This window comes from Chaetura pelagica, unplaced genomic scaffold, assembly GCF_000747805.2.
Source record: "Chaetura pelagica isolate M959 unplaced genomic scaffold, ChaPel_1.0 scaffold244, whole genome shotgun sequence".
NCBI classification, from domain to species: Eukaryota; Metazoa; Chordata; class Aves; order Apodiformes; family Apodidae; genus Chaetura; species Chaetura pelagica.
The window spans coordinates 112,274-131,917 of record NW_009953719.1 but is presented as its reverse complement, the minus strand read 5'-3'; the positions used below and the strand labels follow the sequence as shown (position 1 = coordinate 131,917).

Sequence of the window (19,644 nt, the reverse complement as noted above, 5' to 3'; positions counted from 1 at the left end):
CTATTTTTTGAAAATTATTTTGTTTTATGGATCTTGCAAACAACTGAAATATGGCATGTCCAAGAAACATGAATTATCCACCATTTCATAGACTTTGCATTAATCACATTTAAATACTAGGTGCCTGACTTCAGAAGGTTCATGCAAAATCCAGCTATAAAAACTCACCACAAAATATTTTTAAGGATAAAAAGCTAATGTTTTTTAAAGCTCTGACAGACAGCCAGTTGTGAAGATGAATTTTAAAACTAATGGTTCACATTTTCTGAAGGACATTCAAAAATATAGTCATTAAACTTCCTGTAAATGCCCAGCTCTTATCTATACTTTGCATGGAATGTTTGCCAAAGCTGTAACTTTGGACAGTTAATGGAATATATAACTTCCTGAAGTAGTGCCAGAGATAACATAATTGTCTTGCCATAACTGTATAATGAGAACTAAATAATCACAAACCAAATTCCTATTATAAAATTACTTTTGTTTTTGTTGGTTATTTTTTTTCTCATGTACAAGATACATATTCATTTATATTGAATATAAGTCCAGTAATACCATCACATTAATGTGCTATAGTGGTTTTCATAGTGAGAAAACTGCCCTAAGAATTTTTAACATGCAAAGCTTGGAAGAACCAGAAATTCACAGTAAGTAGTACAATTTTCTACATCTTCTACCATCCTGAAGCTAACCAGAACACTCAAGACTGTTGGCTTATTTTTCCTATATGTTAGACAAAAGCTGCAGTTCTGCATACTGTACATTCATGGTGGGAACCCAGCCCCCTATACGATCTGCAAGAAAGATTAGTTTACTGCTTTCCATCAAAGTAAACATTCTAATGTTTAATATAATAATCTTGTCAACCGTTGTTCCTAGCTTGAAGTTCAGCTGTTCAGGACTTGACAAAATTCTCCTTTTCATCTTCCTGAGAGGTTTCTTGCTAGCGCATTTTGTAGTCGTTAGATACTGACATTTCACATAGCTGTCCTTTAAAATCCAATTCTACTGTGAAGTCCAGGTCACGCTGTAAAAATATTTAAATGTAACATGTAAGTAAGACTGTAACTTTAGTGTATGAAGTCAGTCAAAAAGACTTGCAGATTCAAGAGATACCTAAGGTGGTTTTTAAGTTATTTTGTCTTTAAATGTTGCTAACACTGAAAAAGCAGGATATATAATGCCATTCCCAATTCACTCGAGGTGCAGGGTATACTTGTGTATTCTTCTTAAGGCTGATTAAAACTGTTCTGGTTACAACTAGGAAGCTTCTGAAATGCTGTGTTATCATACTTATTCTGTAAACATTTTTTAATGGTATACCCCATTGAGATGCTCTTAATCCAGGGAAACTGAGAGTTTTTCCTGAATAGATCTAGTAAACTTCCCATTATAGAGAAGCCCTCAGCCATTCTTTATCTTATGATGACTTTTTTTTTTTTTTTTTTTTTTTTTTTTTTGAAAGAGGCACTATATAGGGCTACAAAATGAAGCTGTCTCTCTCCAAGCTTTTGAAAAGCCTCATGTTTCAGAAGAACAAAGCACTAACAAATTCTTTGGAACCAAGGTGGTCTCTCTGTCTTATGACAACTATCCAGAACACATTAATTTTAGCACCTAAATCTGCATGCAGATGGTTACTGCTGCACAAACAAATTTGAAATATTTTCATTTTTCCCTCAAAAGAAAATCAATACATTCAACCCAAAATAAAATGTTCTGGTTCTCTAAGGACAACATAGAGGTGGGAAACAGGCTCATTTTCTCTATTTTCACAGCAAGCAGTAGTCTCAGAAATTAATGTCATTCTTTTAATGCCAACTTTATTTTGTGTTTATTTCTGTACCAACACTATGGAAACTATCTGTATTTAGTACAAAAAAAGGAAAAGTAATGCAAAAAATGGAAGGCAATAAATGTTAAGATTTCCTGCAGTCAGCAAATGCAATATTTCAACTATTACAAGTGAATGGATGAATTATAACCAGGTTATTTTAATGGCTGTATGTTGTAATAGAAAATGAAGAGATTCAGCGCTTTTTGTCAGAAAATGGTACCACTGTTTCTCCTAGAAGACATACTTCTTGTGTCTTCCTCTTCTGTATGGGCATGGGTTATCACAGAATCATGGAACGTTAGGGGTTGGAAAGGACCTCTGGAGATCACCTAGTCCAACACCTCTGCCAGAGAAGTTTCACCTAGAGCAGGTTGTAAAGGATGGTATCCAGGTGGGTTTTGAATGTCTTCACAGATGGTGACTCCACGACCACTCTGGGCAGCCTGTTCCAGTGCTCTGTGACCCTCAAAGTAAAGAAGTTCCTCCTCATGATTAGATGGAACTTTCTATGTTCAAGTCTGTGCCCATTACCTCTCATCCTGTCACTGAGCAACACTGAAAAAAGACTGGCTCCATCCTCCTGACACCCACACTTCAATTATTTATAAGTATTGATAAGATCCCCCTTCAGTCTTCTCTTCTCCAATCTAAAAACTCCCAAGTCCCTCAGTCTTTCCTCATAAGAGAGATGTTCTAATCACCTAATAATCTTTGTAGCCCTTTGCTATACCCTCTTGAGCAGTTCCCTGTCCTTCCTGAACCAGGGAGCCCAGAACTGGATACACTACTCTGGATGTGGCCTCAGCAGGGCAGTTTTCTTGCTCTTGGGGATATATTAAACCTGAGCCTAGAGGAAGTGGTACTTCAATATCAACGAGCTCTCTTGAGCTCCCCTACTTTCCATAACCCTTTTCTATGGGATTTCTCCAAGCAGTTTCTTGAAGAGGTCAAAGTTAGCCCTCCTGAAGTCCAAGGTTGCAATCCAACTTACTGTTTTGTGCATACTACCCATCCTGAACTCTGTCTTCTCATGATCACTACAACCACGGCTGTCCCTAACCTTAATGTCCTCCACAAGTCCCTCTTTGTTTGTTAGTACTGTGTAGTAATGTACAGTAGTATACTTCTCCTTGTTGCCTCCTCCATCACCTGAGTCAAAAAGCTATGGTCAACTTCCTGGGCTGCAAATGCCTGGCTATGTGGCCTTCCCAGCAGACATCAAGGTGAATGAAGTCCCATAAGAACCAAAGCTTGTGATTATGAGGCAACTCTCAGGTGTCTGTAGAAGGCCTCATCAACTTCCCCATCCTGATCAGGTGTTCTGTAACAAACACTCACAACAGTGTCTCTCATATTAGCCTACCCGTTAATCCTTAACCTTGAGCTCTCAACTTGCTCTTCATCCACCCCCAGGGCTTATTTTTCCTTAAAAGGATGTACCCATCCATGACAGCATTCCAGTCATGCAAACTATCCCACCATGTCTCAGTAACTGCAATAAGATCATGGCTCTGTGATTGCACACAGATCTCCAGTTCTTCCTGTTTATTCCCCATACTGTATGCATTAGTGTATAAGCATTTCAGAGAGGCAGTTGAGCATGTAGTTTTCACCTTTGAGGGATGGTAGACCTTCTGGTTCTCAAAAATACTAGCACACTGCCCTTCAAGTGCTGAGCTACTACACGCAGGTGCCTCTCTAGCAAGTCCAGTTACATCCCCATTCCCCTTCAAATACAGTTTAAAGCTCCCTCAATAAGCCCTGCTAACACTTGTCCTACAACCTTTTTCCAGTTGCGAGATAAGTTTTTCCCATCTGTTGCCAGCAGGCCTGGTGTCTTGTAAATCAAGTCATGGTTAAAGAACCTAAAGCTCTTTGACCATGTCAATCAGACCATGTCTCATAGTCTTCTTGCAACTTAAAAGAAGCACTGAATAGCTGAACATACCTGGTGAGGGAGTCAGCCCAAGGCAGAGGAATTGAAGTTTTCGGCAGTCATGGTAATGTGACATCCATTATGCTTTAGTTTTAGTCTTAAATAAACCAATCATTCTGTGTTGGCAAAAGGGATCTTACCACTGATTTTGGTGACAGTATGAAGAGTCCCTTGACTACTTGTGTTACAAACTGTTAGGCAAGACAATTGCAGAGTGCAGCTGACTTTGTTATATATTGAATAATTACTTCCATTCCATTGTAGCTTGTTTGCAGGCTGCATTCTCTAACATTAGCACTGTATTATTAGTGCTGTAACCAGCTTTGATGAAATTGTGACTGGAGCTCTTACTAACAATTATTAATTTAGAATCCTTAACATACTCATTATTTTACTCATATGCAATTTATTTACTGTTGATTATAGTTTGTGATCAATAGAGTTGGAACTAGAATCAGTGATTCTGACTTACCACATTTTTTGCATTTGGTTTCATGGATATAGTCCCATAGATTTCTTCTCCTCGTCTCACAGTTAAATAGTCCTCTAAGTAGAATACAGTTTGCTTCCAGTGAGTATAGGGAGCATCAGGTGCTAAAATATATATATGGGTATTATTTACAGAATTTTCATCTTTGCCTTATAAATCAAATTAAGACTTGGGAACAACAGAAAAAAAGTCTTCCTTTTCAGAATATGCTTTAATTTATATACTATATCAGAAAACATGCTTTGCAATAACACAGGTTTATTGACTTTCATTGGGCTGTCTTCTTATTTTTACTGGAATGTGTGAGATGTGAATCACACCCAGCGAGAAGGATTTCACAAAGGGGGTTACTATGCATGACAGGTGCTTTCTTGATGCTTTCCTTTCAACCCACACACATTTAAATTGAGGAACTCTTCTAAGTGCTTTGAAAGTCAGAAGTCTAAATTAGTTCAAAAGACAATTACATAAAACCATGTAAGAAAGGCTCATAAAAAAATATTAATCACAATCGCATAGATGAAATCTTTGACTCATGATCCCACAACAGCATATGTTATAATTTCCAGGAGGATAGAGCTGAGGAAAGGGTACTTGCACCTTGATCTGGTTTTGGACTTTTAAAAGGCATATGCTATAGGCAATTTGCTAGAGATGGATACTGGCCTAAGTTAATTTCTAATGTTGCTTAGCAGAATCGCTCTGATTACCTGCTATTTCAGATATTAATTTTATTTATTTGCTGATGAATTTGCATTAGATATTTCTTGTTCCCATAATTCTTGCAGTGAAGTGCATCATGGAACCTAAGAATAGCTGTAAAAGTTCAGAAACGTCCTGACCTAGCAAAAAAGCCTCTGATAAATTTATTTTTCCTTCATTTGTTTCCCTAGGAATTTTTTTGATCCAGATAAGGGCCCACTGTATTGAATCAAGCTAATGACACCTTAACACAGTTTAATAAAAATTTAATTCTAATTTAATTTGAATATCAATGTTTAAAAAAATACCTGCCTTTAGAATTTTTTGTGACTGGGAAAATGATGCAAGTTTTTTAAAAAAACCTGTCAGGACAGGAATTTTTCACAGGTTTGTTTTTTTTGTGGTTTTCCTTGTTTGTTTGTGTGGTTTTGTTTGTCATTTTTGTGTTTGGTTGTTTTTTCAAAATTCTAAAATCAGAAAAATGAAGAAAAAAACTTTAGTTACAAAATAATTACTGGTTATGTGTCTAGATAGTTTTAATGACCGTTAATCTCAATTGCTGAATGGATAGATATTCTTGCAGGAGTTTAGACCCAGAATCTGTTTTCCATTTGGACATGCCTCTATAAAATTCTAATTGACAATATGTTACAGCAAAATTAAACTGAGCTTATTTTTTAAATCATAGCTACTGTCTTACATGCTCACATGGTCATGATCAGAGGGCTGGAGCACCTCTGCTATGAAGACAGGCTGAGAGAGTTGGGGCTGTTCAGCCTGGAGAAGAGAAGGCTCTGGGGAGACCTCACAGCAGCCTTCCAGTGCCTGAAGGGGCTACAGGAAAGCTGGGGAGGGGCTTCTTAGCTTCTTAGCTTCTTAGAGGGCTTGTAGTGAGAGCACAAGGGGGAATGGTTTTAAGCTGAAGGAGTAGGTTTAGATTATTGTTATGGTTTAAATAGCCCCGGCAAGGTGTTGGACACCCATAAGAGAACTAGAGAAAGGGTCTTCAGGACCCTGAATGACCCAGGAGGGTCAGAACAGGGAGGCACCAGTATTATCTCCCACTTCCTGCCGTATTCTGTAAAAGCCAGGAGAACCAGAAGCTCAGCCCCGTTTCTTCCTGCACCTTCTTCCTTGCTGCTGCTACTGCTCAGAGGTTGTTCAATTTGCTACATGCTCTCCAGAATCCAATGCTATCAAGTGCTGTAAGGAGCCATGAACCCCTCTTCTGAAGCAGCCGAGCTGCAAGGGACTCTGACCCACCTATTTATGTGATCCAGATTGGTTTTGTATGTATTTGTGCATATGCTTATCTATCTTTTATTTCCCCCACATGTTACTGCCTTTTCTGTGTTATAATAAGTCTGTTCAAGTTTCAATTTCCAACCCTTAAGTCTCTCTTCCTTATTTGCCTTTTATCTTCCCTTGGGAGTGTGGAGGCAGGGTAATAGGGTGAAAATCTGCCCTCTGGTTTGTGGTTTGTATTGACTGTTAAACCAGGACAGCCATTAGGAAGAAATTCTTTAGTGTGAGGGTGGTGAGACACTGGAACAGGTTGCTCAGAGAAGGTGTGGATGCTCCCTCCCTAGAGGGGTTCAAGCCCAGGTTGGATGGGGCTTTGAGCAACCTGGTCTAGTGGGAGGGGGCCCTAGCCATGGCAGGGAGGGGTGGAACTAGATGATCTTTAAGGTCCCTTTCAACCCAAACCATTCTAGAATTCTGTGTGCACATGCCCTTATGCAGAGCTACCTTCCTTAGCCAAGCCTGACATATTTTGAAACTTGTGCTCCACAAACAGGGGGTGTGTGTAATGTAGGCACAGGCTTCAAGTCCACTACCAATGACACACTTATTTCCTTCATAATAAAAACCCCCTAAAGATCTCAATGAAGTAGGACTTCTTTGTATCCTACAAGCTTTGATATTTTTGTGAATTCAGTAGATCTTTGCCAACAGACACTTGCTGAGAATCCAGATCAGTCTTCTAGACAGTGGTGTCTGTTCCTTCAGTTACAGAAGGCTAAATGACCTTTTTATGGAGTAGCTTGTTCCACACTTACCTTGTAATGATGTGCTAAATTGAGGCAGAGAACCACTTCCCTCAACCTCCTGTCTAAACTGATGCTGATACCAGTGAGGATGATTGGTGAGATTTGCTACAAAGGAGTTCTACTGACTCATGTTCTGTTTGTTGCTCACCAGACTCCAAGAGTCTTTTCCAAGAAAGTTGATTTCTGTCCAGTTGGCCCAAGCAATAGCATGGAGTTGTTTGGTCCCAGATGCTGGACTTTGCATTTGGCTATACTGAACTTTATAAGGTTCTCACCAGCTCATCTTTAACCTGTATAGGTATCTCTAAACAGCAGCCTTTTCTCTCCAACCTATGTTTTTCTCAATTTGGAATCATCACAGCTTTGCTGAGAGCACACTTTCTCTCATCATCCAGGTAATTCATAAAGATGTGGAACAATATTTACCTCACTGTTGGTCTCCTGTGGGTTGCTACTAAAAACTAGCCTCTGGTTTGACTTTGCTGATTGACACATTTTGAGCCAATTTTTCACCCATGTTATTGTTCAGTTACTGAGTCTGTATCATTCTAATATAGCTGTAAGGATGCTATGCAAGGTTGTACAAAAGGCCTTGCTAAACTCAAGGTATACAGCAGCACTGATCTTCCCTCCTTGTCAAAGCTAGTCATCTAAAAGGCAATCAGATTGGTCAGGTATTATTTGCTACCTGTCCTCAATCACCTTCTTGTCCTTCATATAGCTGGTAATAGTTTCCAGGTGGATTTGTGTCATAACCTCTCCAGGAACTGAAGTGAGGTTGACTGGCCTGTAGTTCCATAGATCCTGCTTACTGCACTTCTTGAAGATGTCAAAGGGTAACCTTACAATGTCAATGACTAGCATGCTTGGATGCCTCCTGTCTGGTCTTGTTTAAGGTTCTGTAGTCCTGATGGCATACCTTGAGACACAACTCATGTACTATCTGTTTCCTGTTATTAAAACCATACTTCTCCAATGGCTGCAAGGCATGTCTTCCATTATTTTAAATACTTTGAAAAACAATTAACTCCTCCACATGAATGATGCTTCTCTTATTGCAATTAGAAGGACACCACATGGGACCTATAGGAAACCCTGGACCAAGTACTGTGCAGAGGAGTCACAGCTAATTGGTTCCCCAGGGCTTCAGAGTGGTTCCTAAGATCTGCTGTAATTGGTGATATGGCTGTTGCCTCATTTGCATCAAAGAAGGCCAGCATGAACTTTGGTTTTACAAGAAGCCCTTGTCAAAAACTAACAAACAACTTGAACACGGACTTGAAACTCTTATCTGCATGGGTATATGCCTAACAGCTCTTCCTCACTTGTATGCAATAACATCCAGCCTTTTTATTCAGTGGGCTACACATCCTACTGAAGAAGTTAGTTACTGACGTAAAATGTTTTGAGAAATGGCAGTAAAGCAAAAAATTGAATAGGAGAAATGTAGCATTTGCCAAGTGACAGAATTAAGAGACATAAGAAGCCTCCTCAAGGTGGCTGAGCCACTAAGAGGTCACAGTAAGAGTGATGAGAAAGGGCAGGTCATCAAAGATTGAAAGGATCCTAGAATGTGGGAGTGTATGACTAAGCATTCAGAGCCTCTGAAGTAGCAGCCTGTGGGAGCTACTGGTAGTGTGCAGAAGCTAGGGCCACAAAGATGATTTGAGGGCTGGAGCATGTCTCCCCATGAAGACAGGTTGAGAGAGTTTAGGTTGTTCAGCCTTGAGAAGAGAAGGCTCCAAGGAGATCTCATAGCAACCTTTAAGTATCTGAAGGGGGCCTGCAGTAAAGCTGTGGAGGGACTTTTTACAAGGACATGTAATGAGATGACAAAGGGTAATGGTTTTATACTGAAAGAGGGTAGATTTAGGTTAGATATTAGGAAGAAATTCTTTAGTGTTAGGGTGGTGAGACACTGGCACAGGCTGCCCAGAGAAGCTGTGGAAGCCCCATCCCTGGAAGTGTTCAAGACCAGGTTGGATGGGGCTCTGAGCAACCTGGTCTAGCGGAAGGTGTCCCTGCCCATGCAGGGGGGTTGGAACTAGATGATCTTTAAGGTCCCTTCCAGTCCAAACCGTTCTATGATTCTATGAAGTCACATTCTCCATATGAAAGACCTTTCATAAGGCAATATAAGTAGACCTCCTTTACTATGCTAGGTTCCATTTAACAATACAGTAACTACACCGTTCATTCAATACTATTTTTTACATCAAACTGGAGGTTTGACTATAATATTTTAGAAAGGATGAATGGGCTGCCTTCTGCTGAAAAAATGTGCTTTCTGTGGAAGAAGTAAATGCCTAGAACCTCAGGTGTTTTCCCCCTAAGATAATTTTATTCAGCATGAACTCAGAAATATTAGCACTTCAGGATACCACTACAGTGACTCCCAGATTGTTCATGTCTCCTGAGTTACACTTTGTTTCCCAGCACATACTGATGCCTATCATGGTGTGGAAAGTACTCTAGTACAATACATTTATAGAAAGACTAGGAAAATATGAATACTGAAAAATATAATATGAGGTACCAAATAACCATCCATGGGGTTATACTTCTAGAATCAAATATAAATATTTTAACAAAGTACTTTGAGCTTTGAATCTCCTGTAAAAGGTTGAAGGCTTCTGTGAAGGGAGAAAAAAAAAAAAAAAAAGAAATTTCTAATAATATTTAACTTACTTCAGGTCAAATTTATGCCTGTTTACGTTTTGTAACAGTGTTAACTTCAATTAGCACCAATTGTAGTCGGTTGTTCTTGTAACTAAAGGTGTCATGAGGTTTTTACATTTCTTGCAACACTGGCTAGTTTATTTACTTTGGTAAATGAAACCTTACAGGAGTGGAGTTATTCCTCAAAATATCTGCTCACCAAGCTAAACTACAGATTCACATTTGGGTTGTTAGGGATCATTTATGTAAGCAATATTTGTGTGGTTTTATCTTGGAAAAAAATGATGGTTTTGTTTGAGTCTTTAAGAACAGCAAGAGCTTTTGTTGAATTTCGGATTTGGGGGAAACTAGGTTGCAGAGCTGCTCTCTCTCACTGAGCTGACAATTACCTGTCTAATCTGAGAAACCTAACACAGGATTTAAATATAACTGGTGATAGGCATGAACTCCTGGTTCATAATTCCCACTGAATTCTAAGCTTGGTAGCCATTTTGAAATCCTTCCTCTCCTTTTGCAGAATTCCTATAAGCAGTTGTCATTTCCTCATCCCACTCACCTCCCCCACAGGACAATAACTTTTATCACTGAAATTAAAAGCTGGCTGTTCAGTAAACCTTCCTGTACCATCTGACCAGTAGCACTGATATACTGATAGCAACAGAAATTAAATTAAAAGAAATGCAGATTACCTGTAGAAAATCCCATCTTCTTGTGGCACTTTGTAAATTCAATATTAAAATAGGTCACCAAGGCATGAATGTAATCATTACGCTGAACTTGGAGGCAGAATGCAGAAGTAAATGCCAATTCTTCAGTCTTCACTGTATAAATATCTACTTCCTGTTTTGAGGAGAAAGAAAAAGGCGTTTGCATGTAGATGTCTGTGACTCTAAGGTAAGTGTTAAGTGATGTATTTAAGCATTTATTTAATGAGCAGCAACAAAGACACCTGGCAGCCCTTTAACACTGTAAGAAATCAATGGTACATATGAGTAATCTATGTAATCTATGATTTCATGATCAACAAATGATCCAGTTATCTGACTAAGTTGAGACAGTGAAGGGAGGCCACTCACAGAACAGTGTATGTCCTTGGGAATGGCAGGGAGGGGCTGTGGGAGCTGGAGGAAATCGAGGAAAAAATGTGCTTTGGCAAATATAAGCAAAATGGAAGCTGAAAAGGAGGCACATGTCCCAGTTCTAAGACCTTTCTTCATCAGGAATTGTCAGCATGAGGGAAGATGGCAGAGTTGTGTCTTTAATAAAAATAAACTTCTGGTTTTTTTGAGAATCTCTGGAAGGGGATGTGCTTTGACTGTGTCAGGCAATCAAAACATCTGAGGCATGACAGGGGCTCACGTTTTGCTGGCAATGTCCTGTGTCAGATAACCAAATTCCAAATAGAAAGCACAGGGATCTTAATCTTGAACTAGACAGAAGTAGATCATGTAAATCGTACTATGGCCTGATTGGAGTAGCTGGGAGCAATGATGTAGTCTTCAAGATTGCTTATTTCCATCAATATTTAAATCTCACTGTTCAAGACTTAAACTGAGATTTTTAGACAGATTTGATTTTCCCAGCTAGGCACTGCTTTTATCTGGGTTGTTTCCTAAACTTGTAGCCATGATAGGGATGATACTAAGTCTGAAATACTATTAATTGTATTCTGATGCTTCTAGTGGAAATGTTTCCTATCAGTGTGCTTTCTGATATCATCCTAAGTGTATCTGACTTCAGAGTTCTTATTATCCTTGTCAGGGCATGTTTGGTAAGAGCCAGATAACCCCACAATATTTTTCTCTCTATCATTCTGAAACTCAGTATTAGCAACAAAACTGCTCATGTATGCAGAGAAATCTTTCCTACTAACATAAGCCAGGAATCATATTACTGACTTCACCAGCATTGCCTCAGACTCACAATGCAAAAATAGAGTTGAGTTTAGAATGTCCATTAGAGGGCTCTTTCAGCCTCCTTCAGGGCACAATAGGGGGCTCTTTTAGCAATTGCATACTATAAAAGAAGTCTGCAAAAAAAGCCATGAAAAGATGTAGTCATATTCAGTTACCAAGGTCTTTGCATGTACCAGTTATGATGTGTTTCTGAAACTTAAAAAAACCTTATGGTGAGAAGATTTAAGCAACCTATGGTTTTGGCCTGTCTGATTAGAAATACTGTTCAAGAACAACAACCATTATGAAAATTACTACACTGTAATAGCATCCTGATTCACTAGTGCTAATTGAAAGCTAGAATAGATTTAACACGTTTTTGGGTTTTTTTGTTTGTTTGTTTGTTTATTTTTTTTTCCTCAAAAGAAGATAAAGAGAAAAAAGAGAATAAGAATTTCTGAAGTCTTCTGGCAGACTCCAATAGCAGCCTGCAAAGTTTGCTTTGACAAGCTAAACTGGACTGGTGGGGGTCACAGATGCAGATTTCTGTAATTTTTGGTGGCTTTTTAGTGGTATTGCTATGGGGACATTGTGAATTAAGTCCAATGATAAGGCACATAAAAGGGATCTAGCTCCCACTCTCTGAGCAGTGTTGGCTCTGCAGGGTAAAGTCAAATCAAGAGCAGTAGGAAGTATTTTTATTAAAGAAGTTAGTGAAATGTCTCAGAAATATTGAACAGATGTACTGGATAAAATAGTGGTCCCTTTTGCAGAAATTTTCTTGAGGACAGAACAAGTTGGGTTTTTTTACTGTGCAAAATATGAGACATATGTGGGTTTTTTTATTAATTGATGTAGTTTTGAAACTGGCTTGATCACATTTTGGTGATCTCTCTGTGGCTACTATACATTCTTATACAAAGTGCCACTGCTCATTGGATGTTAATTACCGCTAACAGCACCGGGGACAAATGCTGTCTTTGCATAAAGTAAGTTGAAAAGTCACGATTTACCAGATTTCAAAAACAACAACAAAATGGCCATAGGTAAGCAGGAATCTGATCAAAATACAGCTCTTAATTATACCAAAAAAAATGTAAATGTGTTAAGCTGAGCAGCAATATAAGTGTCAGAATTATCAGTCAAATAAGGAGCTCCAGACTTCGACGCTGCATGAAAGACCATGGAACAACCCATACTACATGTCCCTGGACAGACAGAGGTCCAGTTTGTACATTCACTGCATCAAGAATGGTACTTAGGCTGTCCTGTGACAAACGTTCTAGGACTGAGCAAATGATGGACCGAAGATCATTTAGATTCACAGGGATGATGACAATGAGGTTAAGATTCCATGTTGCCAGCTGCTATATATTTCTGGTGTTAATTATATCACTCTACCTGAAGACAACCTAACTAGTGAAAGGAACAGTCTTGAAACACAGGTTGCTGATGGGGAAAATGCTGACTTGCTGCCTGAACTGTTTCCTCATGCAAATTGTAACTCAAGTTGCTTCTAGAGTGCCCCTGCACCTCTTTTCTGATCCCTTTCCCAGTCAGTTGGCTTACTCAGATAGGATTTTATGAGAATGGAGGTAAGTTAAAGATTCAACTGTAAGTGACTATCTGGTTTTGGTGGGGTTTTTTGTTTGGTTGGTTGGTTTTGGATTTAGAATTGGGTCTTCCCCCTTCCTTTCTCCCCTTGAACTAAGTGTCTTGGTTTGGACAAAGATGGAAATGGTAACCCCAACATAGGGTGTGACAGAGAAGGCAGTACTAATTATGGCAGGCAGACAGGTGGCATTGGTACAAGCAGTATGTCCAGCTTCAGGAAAAGAATTGACCTGAAAGCTGAAAAGTAAAATTAATTGCTAAGGGAAGGAGAAAGGGTCAAATGTCCTTTTCTGACGAGCATTAAAGACCCGACTTTTATTGTCAGTTGCACACATACATACATATGTGAGAAGAGCACTGAATGCAATAGTCAGCCTGCAAAGCACATTCACCCTCTCCTCTCCTCTCCTCTCCTCTCCTCTCCTCTCCTCTCCTCTCCTCTCCTCTCCTCTCCTCCTCTTCTCTTCCTTTCTCTTCCCCTTTCTCCTCTCCTCTCCTCTCCTCTCCTCTGCTCTCCTCTGCTCTTTGCTCTTTGCTCTTTGCTCTTTGCTTTTTGCTTTTTCTCCACCTCTCCCCTCCTCTCCCCTCTTCTTCTTTTTCAGAGTGCAGAGAACTGACAGTATTAATGTGGAGAAACAAGAAAAACCATTAAATTCTGACTATTTCAGGGAAGCAGTGAAAGGAAAAATGGAATATTTGAGATTGTTTTGACTAGATATTACAGCATACCTTGGTTTTCTATTAGATGTAATAACAGGGAAGCAAGTGTAGCTATTGCTTCTAGATAACAGAGACCTCAGCCTCCTGCCATGACCTCTCTTCTGTCATCTTTTCCTGTTTGCACAGAAGGAAGTGCTTGAAAATTACTAGACTATGGTTTAGGTTTTTTGGGGGAGGGCAAGAAGATAAAAGGAGTTAAATCTGAGAATGCTGAAAGGAAGACTGTGGGGAGAACTGCTGGAAAGGAAAGAGTAACAGGAAAGTCACTTAGGAAAGGGAAGCAAGATTTTCAAGTGGATAAAAGAGTAGAGAAGAAAAAATGAGGAAGAAAAGAGCAGTATTTGAAGAAAGATGGAAAATGAGTGGCATAGGTGTCTCTTGCTTGGCTTTAGGAGAAGATGGGAGAAAGGACTGTGAATAGGGAGTTCACTGAGGTTGCAGTGGAGCAAGAGAAGTCTCATGAGGAATGCCTTGACCTAAGTCTCATGGGTGAAGGAGATGGGTCTCATCAGTGCTCACAGAAAAGTTCCTTTTTTTTATTATGCTGTGTTCTCTGACAAACAATAACGTTGCATAATTGTTTTTTAATTATTATTATTATTTTGTGCAGGAAAAGCAGTTTGTGCTTTCAATAGCATTTAACTATGTAATTTTGAAGTGGTGTGTGACCTTCAGGAAATTTAAACTGTTCCTGGAAAGTATGGGTCAAGTGGGAGCATAGAAGCTGATTGATTCATCTTCTTTTGTCACTCTTTCTCTGTGGCTAGATAGGGGAGGATGTTCACAGGAAAGTCCAACAGTATTTTTTATTATAAAAGGGATGTTGCATGTTCTTAATTACTATTTGGTTTTGTGAGTTTTTGCTGATCTCTCATTGCAAGTTTTCTACAGCTGTGTGAACAATTTATTTTATTTTATTTTTATTTTAGTTTCTGACACAAATTAACATGGTGAAAAAACATAAACTCTTGTATTTCTCTGCTGTGTAAGGGGATCAGAGAAAAAAACAAACAACCATTTTACTGACATTAAAACAAAACTTGGTAAGGGCAAGAAAAAAAGAAAAAAGAGCAAAAACTCTTATCAGTTTATTTTAGGAAGTGTCACTGAAAGCAATAGGCCCTCAAAACACTTGTACACTTTTCCTGAGATCTCTTATTGGCTCTGACAGTTTGAAGATGCTTTCATACCACTACCCTCCTTAATTACTTGGGAATTTAACCAGAGGACTCCTACTTGTCAGGAAAATTCCTGTGCTCCTGGAATATAATTAAGAGATAATTCAAAGGGGAATTGATTCCACCATAGAGAAGACGCTGTATTCCTTGCATGCACCACCCCCCCATGCACCTTTGGCTTAGTGGCTTGAGTTCCTTGAGGGGTGGAAGCATTCTACATAAGTGTCATGGTTACACAGAATGCAGGGGTTGATATCTTATTTTCCTGATTTTGTAGAACAATTTGAAGTATCTAAATTGGGAATTGAAACAATTTCAGAAGCACAGGGCTCTGACTGGTTTGTTAGGAATGCACCTACTGAACAATGTACAGGGAACCAAGACTCATCTGGCAGGTACCCTAAGTTAGCTGACTTTGTGTTGAATACACTCCTAAAAATGCTTTTGTGAATCTAATATGAATAAGCTATGCCATCTTGAAATGCTATAATAAACCACTTAAATAATTAAACATTATTGTTTTGCATATTCTTAAATGCTTTCTCAGGCTAGTATTATTCTGTGAATTCAGAAATAGTTTCAGGATCAAATAAATGCTCTTTATATAAATAAACCCTGTGCAAACACACACACAAAAAAGTTTAAAAAAAAAATGCAGCCTGTTTTTCCTGTTTCCATATTGCTAGCTTGAACAACAGCCTTCCTTCTTCCTGCCTTTAATTGACTATTTTATCTTTTTTTTAGTGATCAGTTTGTAAGATGAGGGACAGATTCTGGAATGCAGAGTGGCTTCTGCTTGTGTAGTTATTGTCTGTTTCACTTCCAAGGTGTCACTGCATTGTATAGAATCATAGAATGGTAGGGGTTGGAAAGGACCTCTGGAGATCATCAAGTCCAAGCCCCCTGCCAGAGCAAGACCATCTAGGGCAGCTCACACAGAAATGTTTCCAGACAGGTCTTGAAAGCGTTAAGAGAAGGAGACTCCACAACCTGTCTGGGTGGACAAAAGATGTCAAGCTATATAGAGTTAAATATGAAACCTGAACAGGAAGTGTTTGAAAAATTTTGTCTGTTTTCTGAAACCTAATTACTTTAAAAAACCTAAAGAAAGCATTAGATTTGCACTTCAATTAAGGGCATACAGCTTTTATGGCTTTTTATTCCAGAGAAGCCAACTCATTTTGCCACCTGATCTCCCACTCTCCAGACATATTTTATGCAGTCTGAATAGCTGTTTATTTTATGTGTATTGCAATTTTAAATTGCTTTGGCTCAGGCTGTTTTCAGACACAACCACCTTGTGTTCCCCTCAGTGCATATAGACTGTGCATGCACACATATACAGAGTTTCTAATTCTTTTTGCTGCTTTCAGTAAAGGTTCTGCAGACTCAAGGTGTGTCTTTCCATTTGGCATATGGGAATACTTAATGCTGTGTTTGTTACTGGCGAAAGTGAAATGGAAAAATTAGAACTGAAACTTTGGCATAAATGAGCACTCTCTTGGACCTGATACTACCACTGCTATTGATACAGATAGCCTTATTAGTAAGAGTAGTCCAACATGAGGAAGATTCCTTCACATGGAAGGAATTTTAGAACTTCCATATGTTCTTGCAGGCTATGGATTCTTAACTTGGTCTTCTGAACAGGGAGTAGTGATCATTCAGCCTTATGTGTAGACCAGGGTATAAGCTGTCCTCTGGCTACAGATATTGGGGCTGGGACGTCACAGTAACATTATGGACAAGGCTAAGAATGAAGAAGTTATACAAATAAAATATGTTCTGGAGTGAATTGGAGTTATTTCATCAGAGCTAACCAAGTTGGAAACAGATGCTTCAGTCTTTTTTACTGCAAACAGAATTAATTTACCCCTTCTCCTCAGCAGCATTCCATCAGTAATTTCCAACTTCTATTTACAAGAAGGTAGGGCAATGAAAATTCATATCTAAACACACCATGTCTCTATTTATACAATATCTGCTCATGTATAATTTGTGAGGGTCTTAAGTTACCATTAGCAGTAGCCAAATGAGTAGTCACAATGCACATCTTATTTTGGGTATTTCATAAGCAATCAAGGTATCTATGGTCATGCTTAGCTCAAGTGACAGTACTAGGCATGTGCAAGGTATTAGCATTGACTAATTTAAAACTATACAATTTTCCTTCTTAGTGTGGTATGGATCATCTATGATGATGGCTTCTGCAGATAGTTAGAAGCATACAACGATAGTACTAAAAAATAAGCAGCAGGTCTCCAAAGAATCCTACAGTTAGGTGTAAACATTCATAATTAAGTATATTTGGAATTACCAAACCTTTATTAAACAGGCATTGGTCACCACTTGCTTTGGATCTACTATGTCCACCAAAGGCTCCTTCATGGCAACATCCCTAATACAGGTCATGTCAAAGCCGTACACATTCTCCCACCCTGTCAATGCAAATGGATGTGTCAAAGATTAGCAGTAATAATAAAAACACTTTTTGTTTCTCAAAACATCTTTCATTTGAAATAATTTCTACCATCCCCTAGCTTTCAGCTCTCCTCTTTAGTTCTTCTCTCCCTGCCCTCGTTGCCTATATTATCATTATTATTATTTTACAGATAACAAAGTTGTGGCAAAATAACCCCTCAATGTACACTTTGAGTAAGTGTTCCTTGTTTATTGGTCTACCTGAAACTGTGTTATAGGAGATTTGTCAATGATTTTTTATGGCTTTGGACATCTCAGATTGTTGCCCAAAATCATATGCCAGGTTGAGACTTGGGAATAGCCGCAAAGACTCTTTCATCCTTTCCTATCCTTTCTGGTTAATATTTATATATTTTTGTAGATTGCTATTCATTCAGCAGTTTGAATGCCCTTTTAGTTATTTAGGTAGTCTTAGTTTCGGCTAGTAAATCACGAGCTAGTGAATTACTGCCAGGAGTAGAATTACAGGTGCATTGCAATATTTGGGGCATCCAACTTCCAAGCTGCATGTATACAATGAAAAAAAAGCAGAATGTCCACTTTCTATAAGATTTAAAAGCCATACTGATCTTCTGTATTTGAACTGTTCTCCTGATTGTTCCAACAAATGCTTTTTGCTAAGGTTTTGGGGTTTTCTTGGTTTTGTGTTTTGTATTGTTGTGTTTTGTTTTTTTTCTTGAACAAAATGAAAACATTGAATAATTGAAAAGTACACAGACTTTGCTTTTAAGATTACATAACAAAATGAAAACAAAAATCTCCAAAAAAATGAAACATGAGTCTTATGAATCATAGGAGTCAAGCTCCATTCAGTACTCCGTCTGAAAATCTAAACTGAATACTGTGAACTTTAAAAAAAAAAAAAAAAAGTAATTGTTTGAACAGAAGCAAGGTAGACTCATAAACAGCAATAGTGAACCATGTTTGAAATGTCTTGCTTCTTCAGAGCACAGCATTTGAGTTACTGGTATTCCCATAGGACTATGATTGAAAAGGTAGTATGAGCAAAAAAAGCTGCATATTTCTAAATTGGAACACATCTGGACATGAATAGTTCTCTTTATTGGATTCTGAGTTTCTCAATATTTCAGGGGAACTGGTTATCAAAACTTTTGTTTTAGGCATCATGAGCATGTGGGAACTTTAGATTATATTTAGAGAAGCCATATGTTTTTATGTGGTTACTCAGGGAAGATTAACTAGGAATACCCTGAAGGAACAATTTATTAACAGAGTTGCTTGAGCCTCCATCACTTGATGTACTTCAGCCTATGTGGAATGCCTTTCAAATACTTCCCACAGGCTGTAGGAGACAGAGACCTATTGTAGGGGTTAAAAGTATAGGTTTTGCATTTTGCAGGAAATAAGAGTAATTGATTAATTAATAAATTTTGAGAAATCAGAAGTCATATTTTTTAGAAATCCTATATTACACTATTTCTTAATCAGTATGATGGCTCTTGAGTGCCCTTTGAAATGCTCAGCCCTCTATTTCATATGAAGGCAAGACTTTCTACCTTAAGAGAGAAGAAAGAAAGATGAAAAACAGAAATGTAAGCAGAAAAAGGAGACAAGATGGTGGTACAGACAGGTGGTGAAATGGAAATAACTAAAGAAGACACAGATGTATAGCAAGTGAGGGAAAAAAAGAAAGCATCTTAAAGGAAAACACATTTTAGAAGAGGAAAAGAACACAAAAAGTTTTCTTTTTAATTGTGAAAAAATAAATGAGTTGAGAACAGATGTATTTGTGAAAAAAGAAAAGGGCTCAAGGCCTACAAAGGAAGGAGTTCAAAAGCAAGGTGGAAGAAGACAAGGGATTTTTTTTTAGACTAAAATGACTTTGATTCCTTTATGGAAAGGATGCTTCATACCTCTTTTTAACTCTATATATTTTGTGAGAAGTGACCTCCTTTAACTGTGAAATCTGACTTGCTTTGAGTACGAGCTGAACAAGGTGACCTGTAGAGGTCACTAACAGCACCATTTATTCAGTGAAACTTCAAACCACACCCCTCCCCCCCCCCCCACAACCCCCCGTTTAAATATACAGGAAAAGTC

The 19,644-nt window shown here is 38.5% G+C and overlaps 1 protein-coding gene across 1 annotated transcript in view; it reads right to left on the bottom strand.

The window, feature by feature from the left end:
• Nucleotides 1-688: 688 nt before the first annotated feature.
• Nucleotides 689-19,644, bottom strand: part of LOC104391175 (protein arginine N-methyltransferase 8) — a 66,799-nt gene continuing 47,843 nt past the window's right edge. The window contains exons 7-10 of the mRNA XM_010000410.1: nucleotides 17,425-17,540; nucleotides 10,385-10,535; nucleotides 4,246-4,367; nucleotides 689-1,027 (exon numbers count right to left, since the gene is read on the bottom strand). Coding sequence (XP_009998712.1) covers nucleotides 944-1,027; nucleotides 4,246-4,367; nucleotides 10,385-10,535; nucleotides 17,425-17,540 — 473 coding nt within the window. The 3' untranslated portion in view covers nucleotides 689-943. The remainder of the gene's footprint in view (nucleotides 1,028-4,245; nucleotides 4,368-10,384; nucleotides 10,536-17,424; nucleotides 17,541-19,644) is intronic.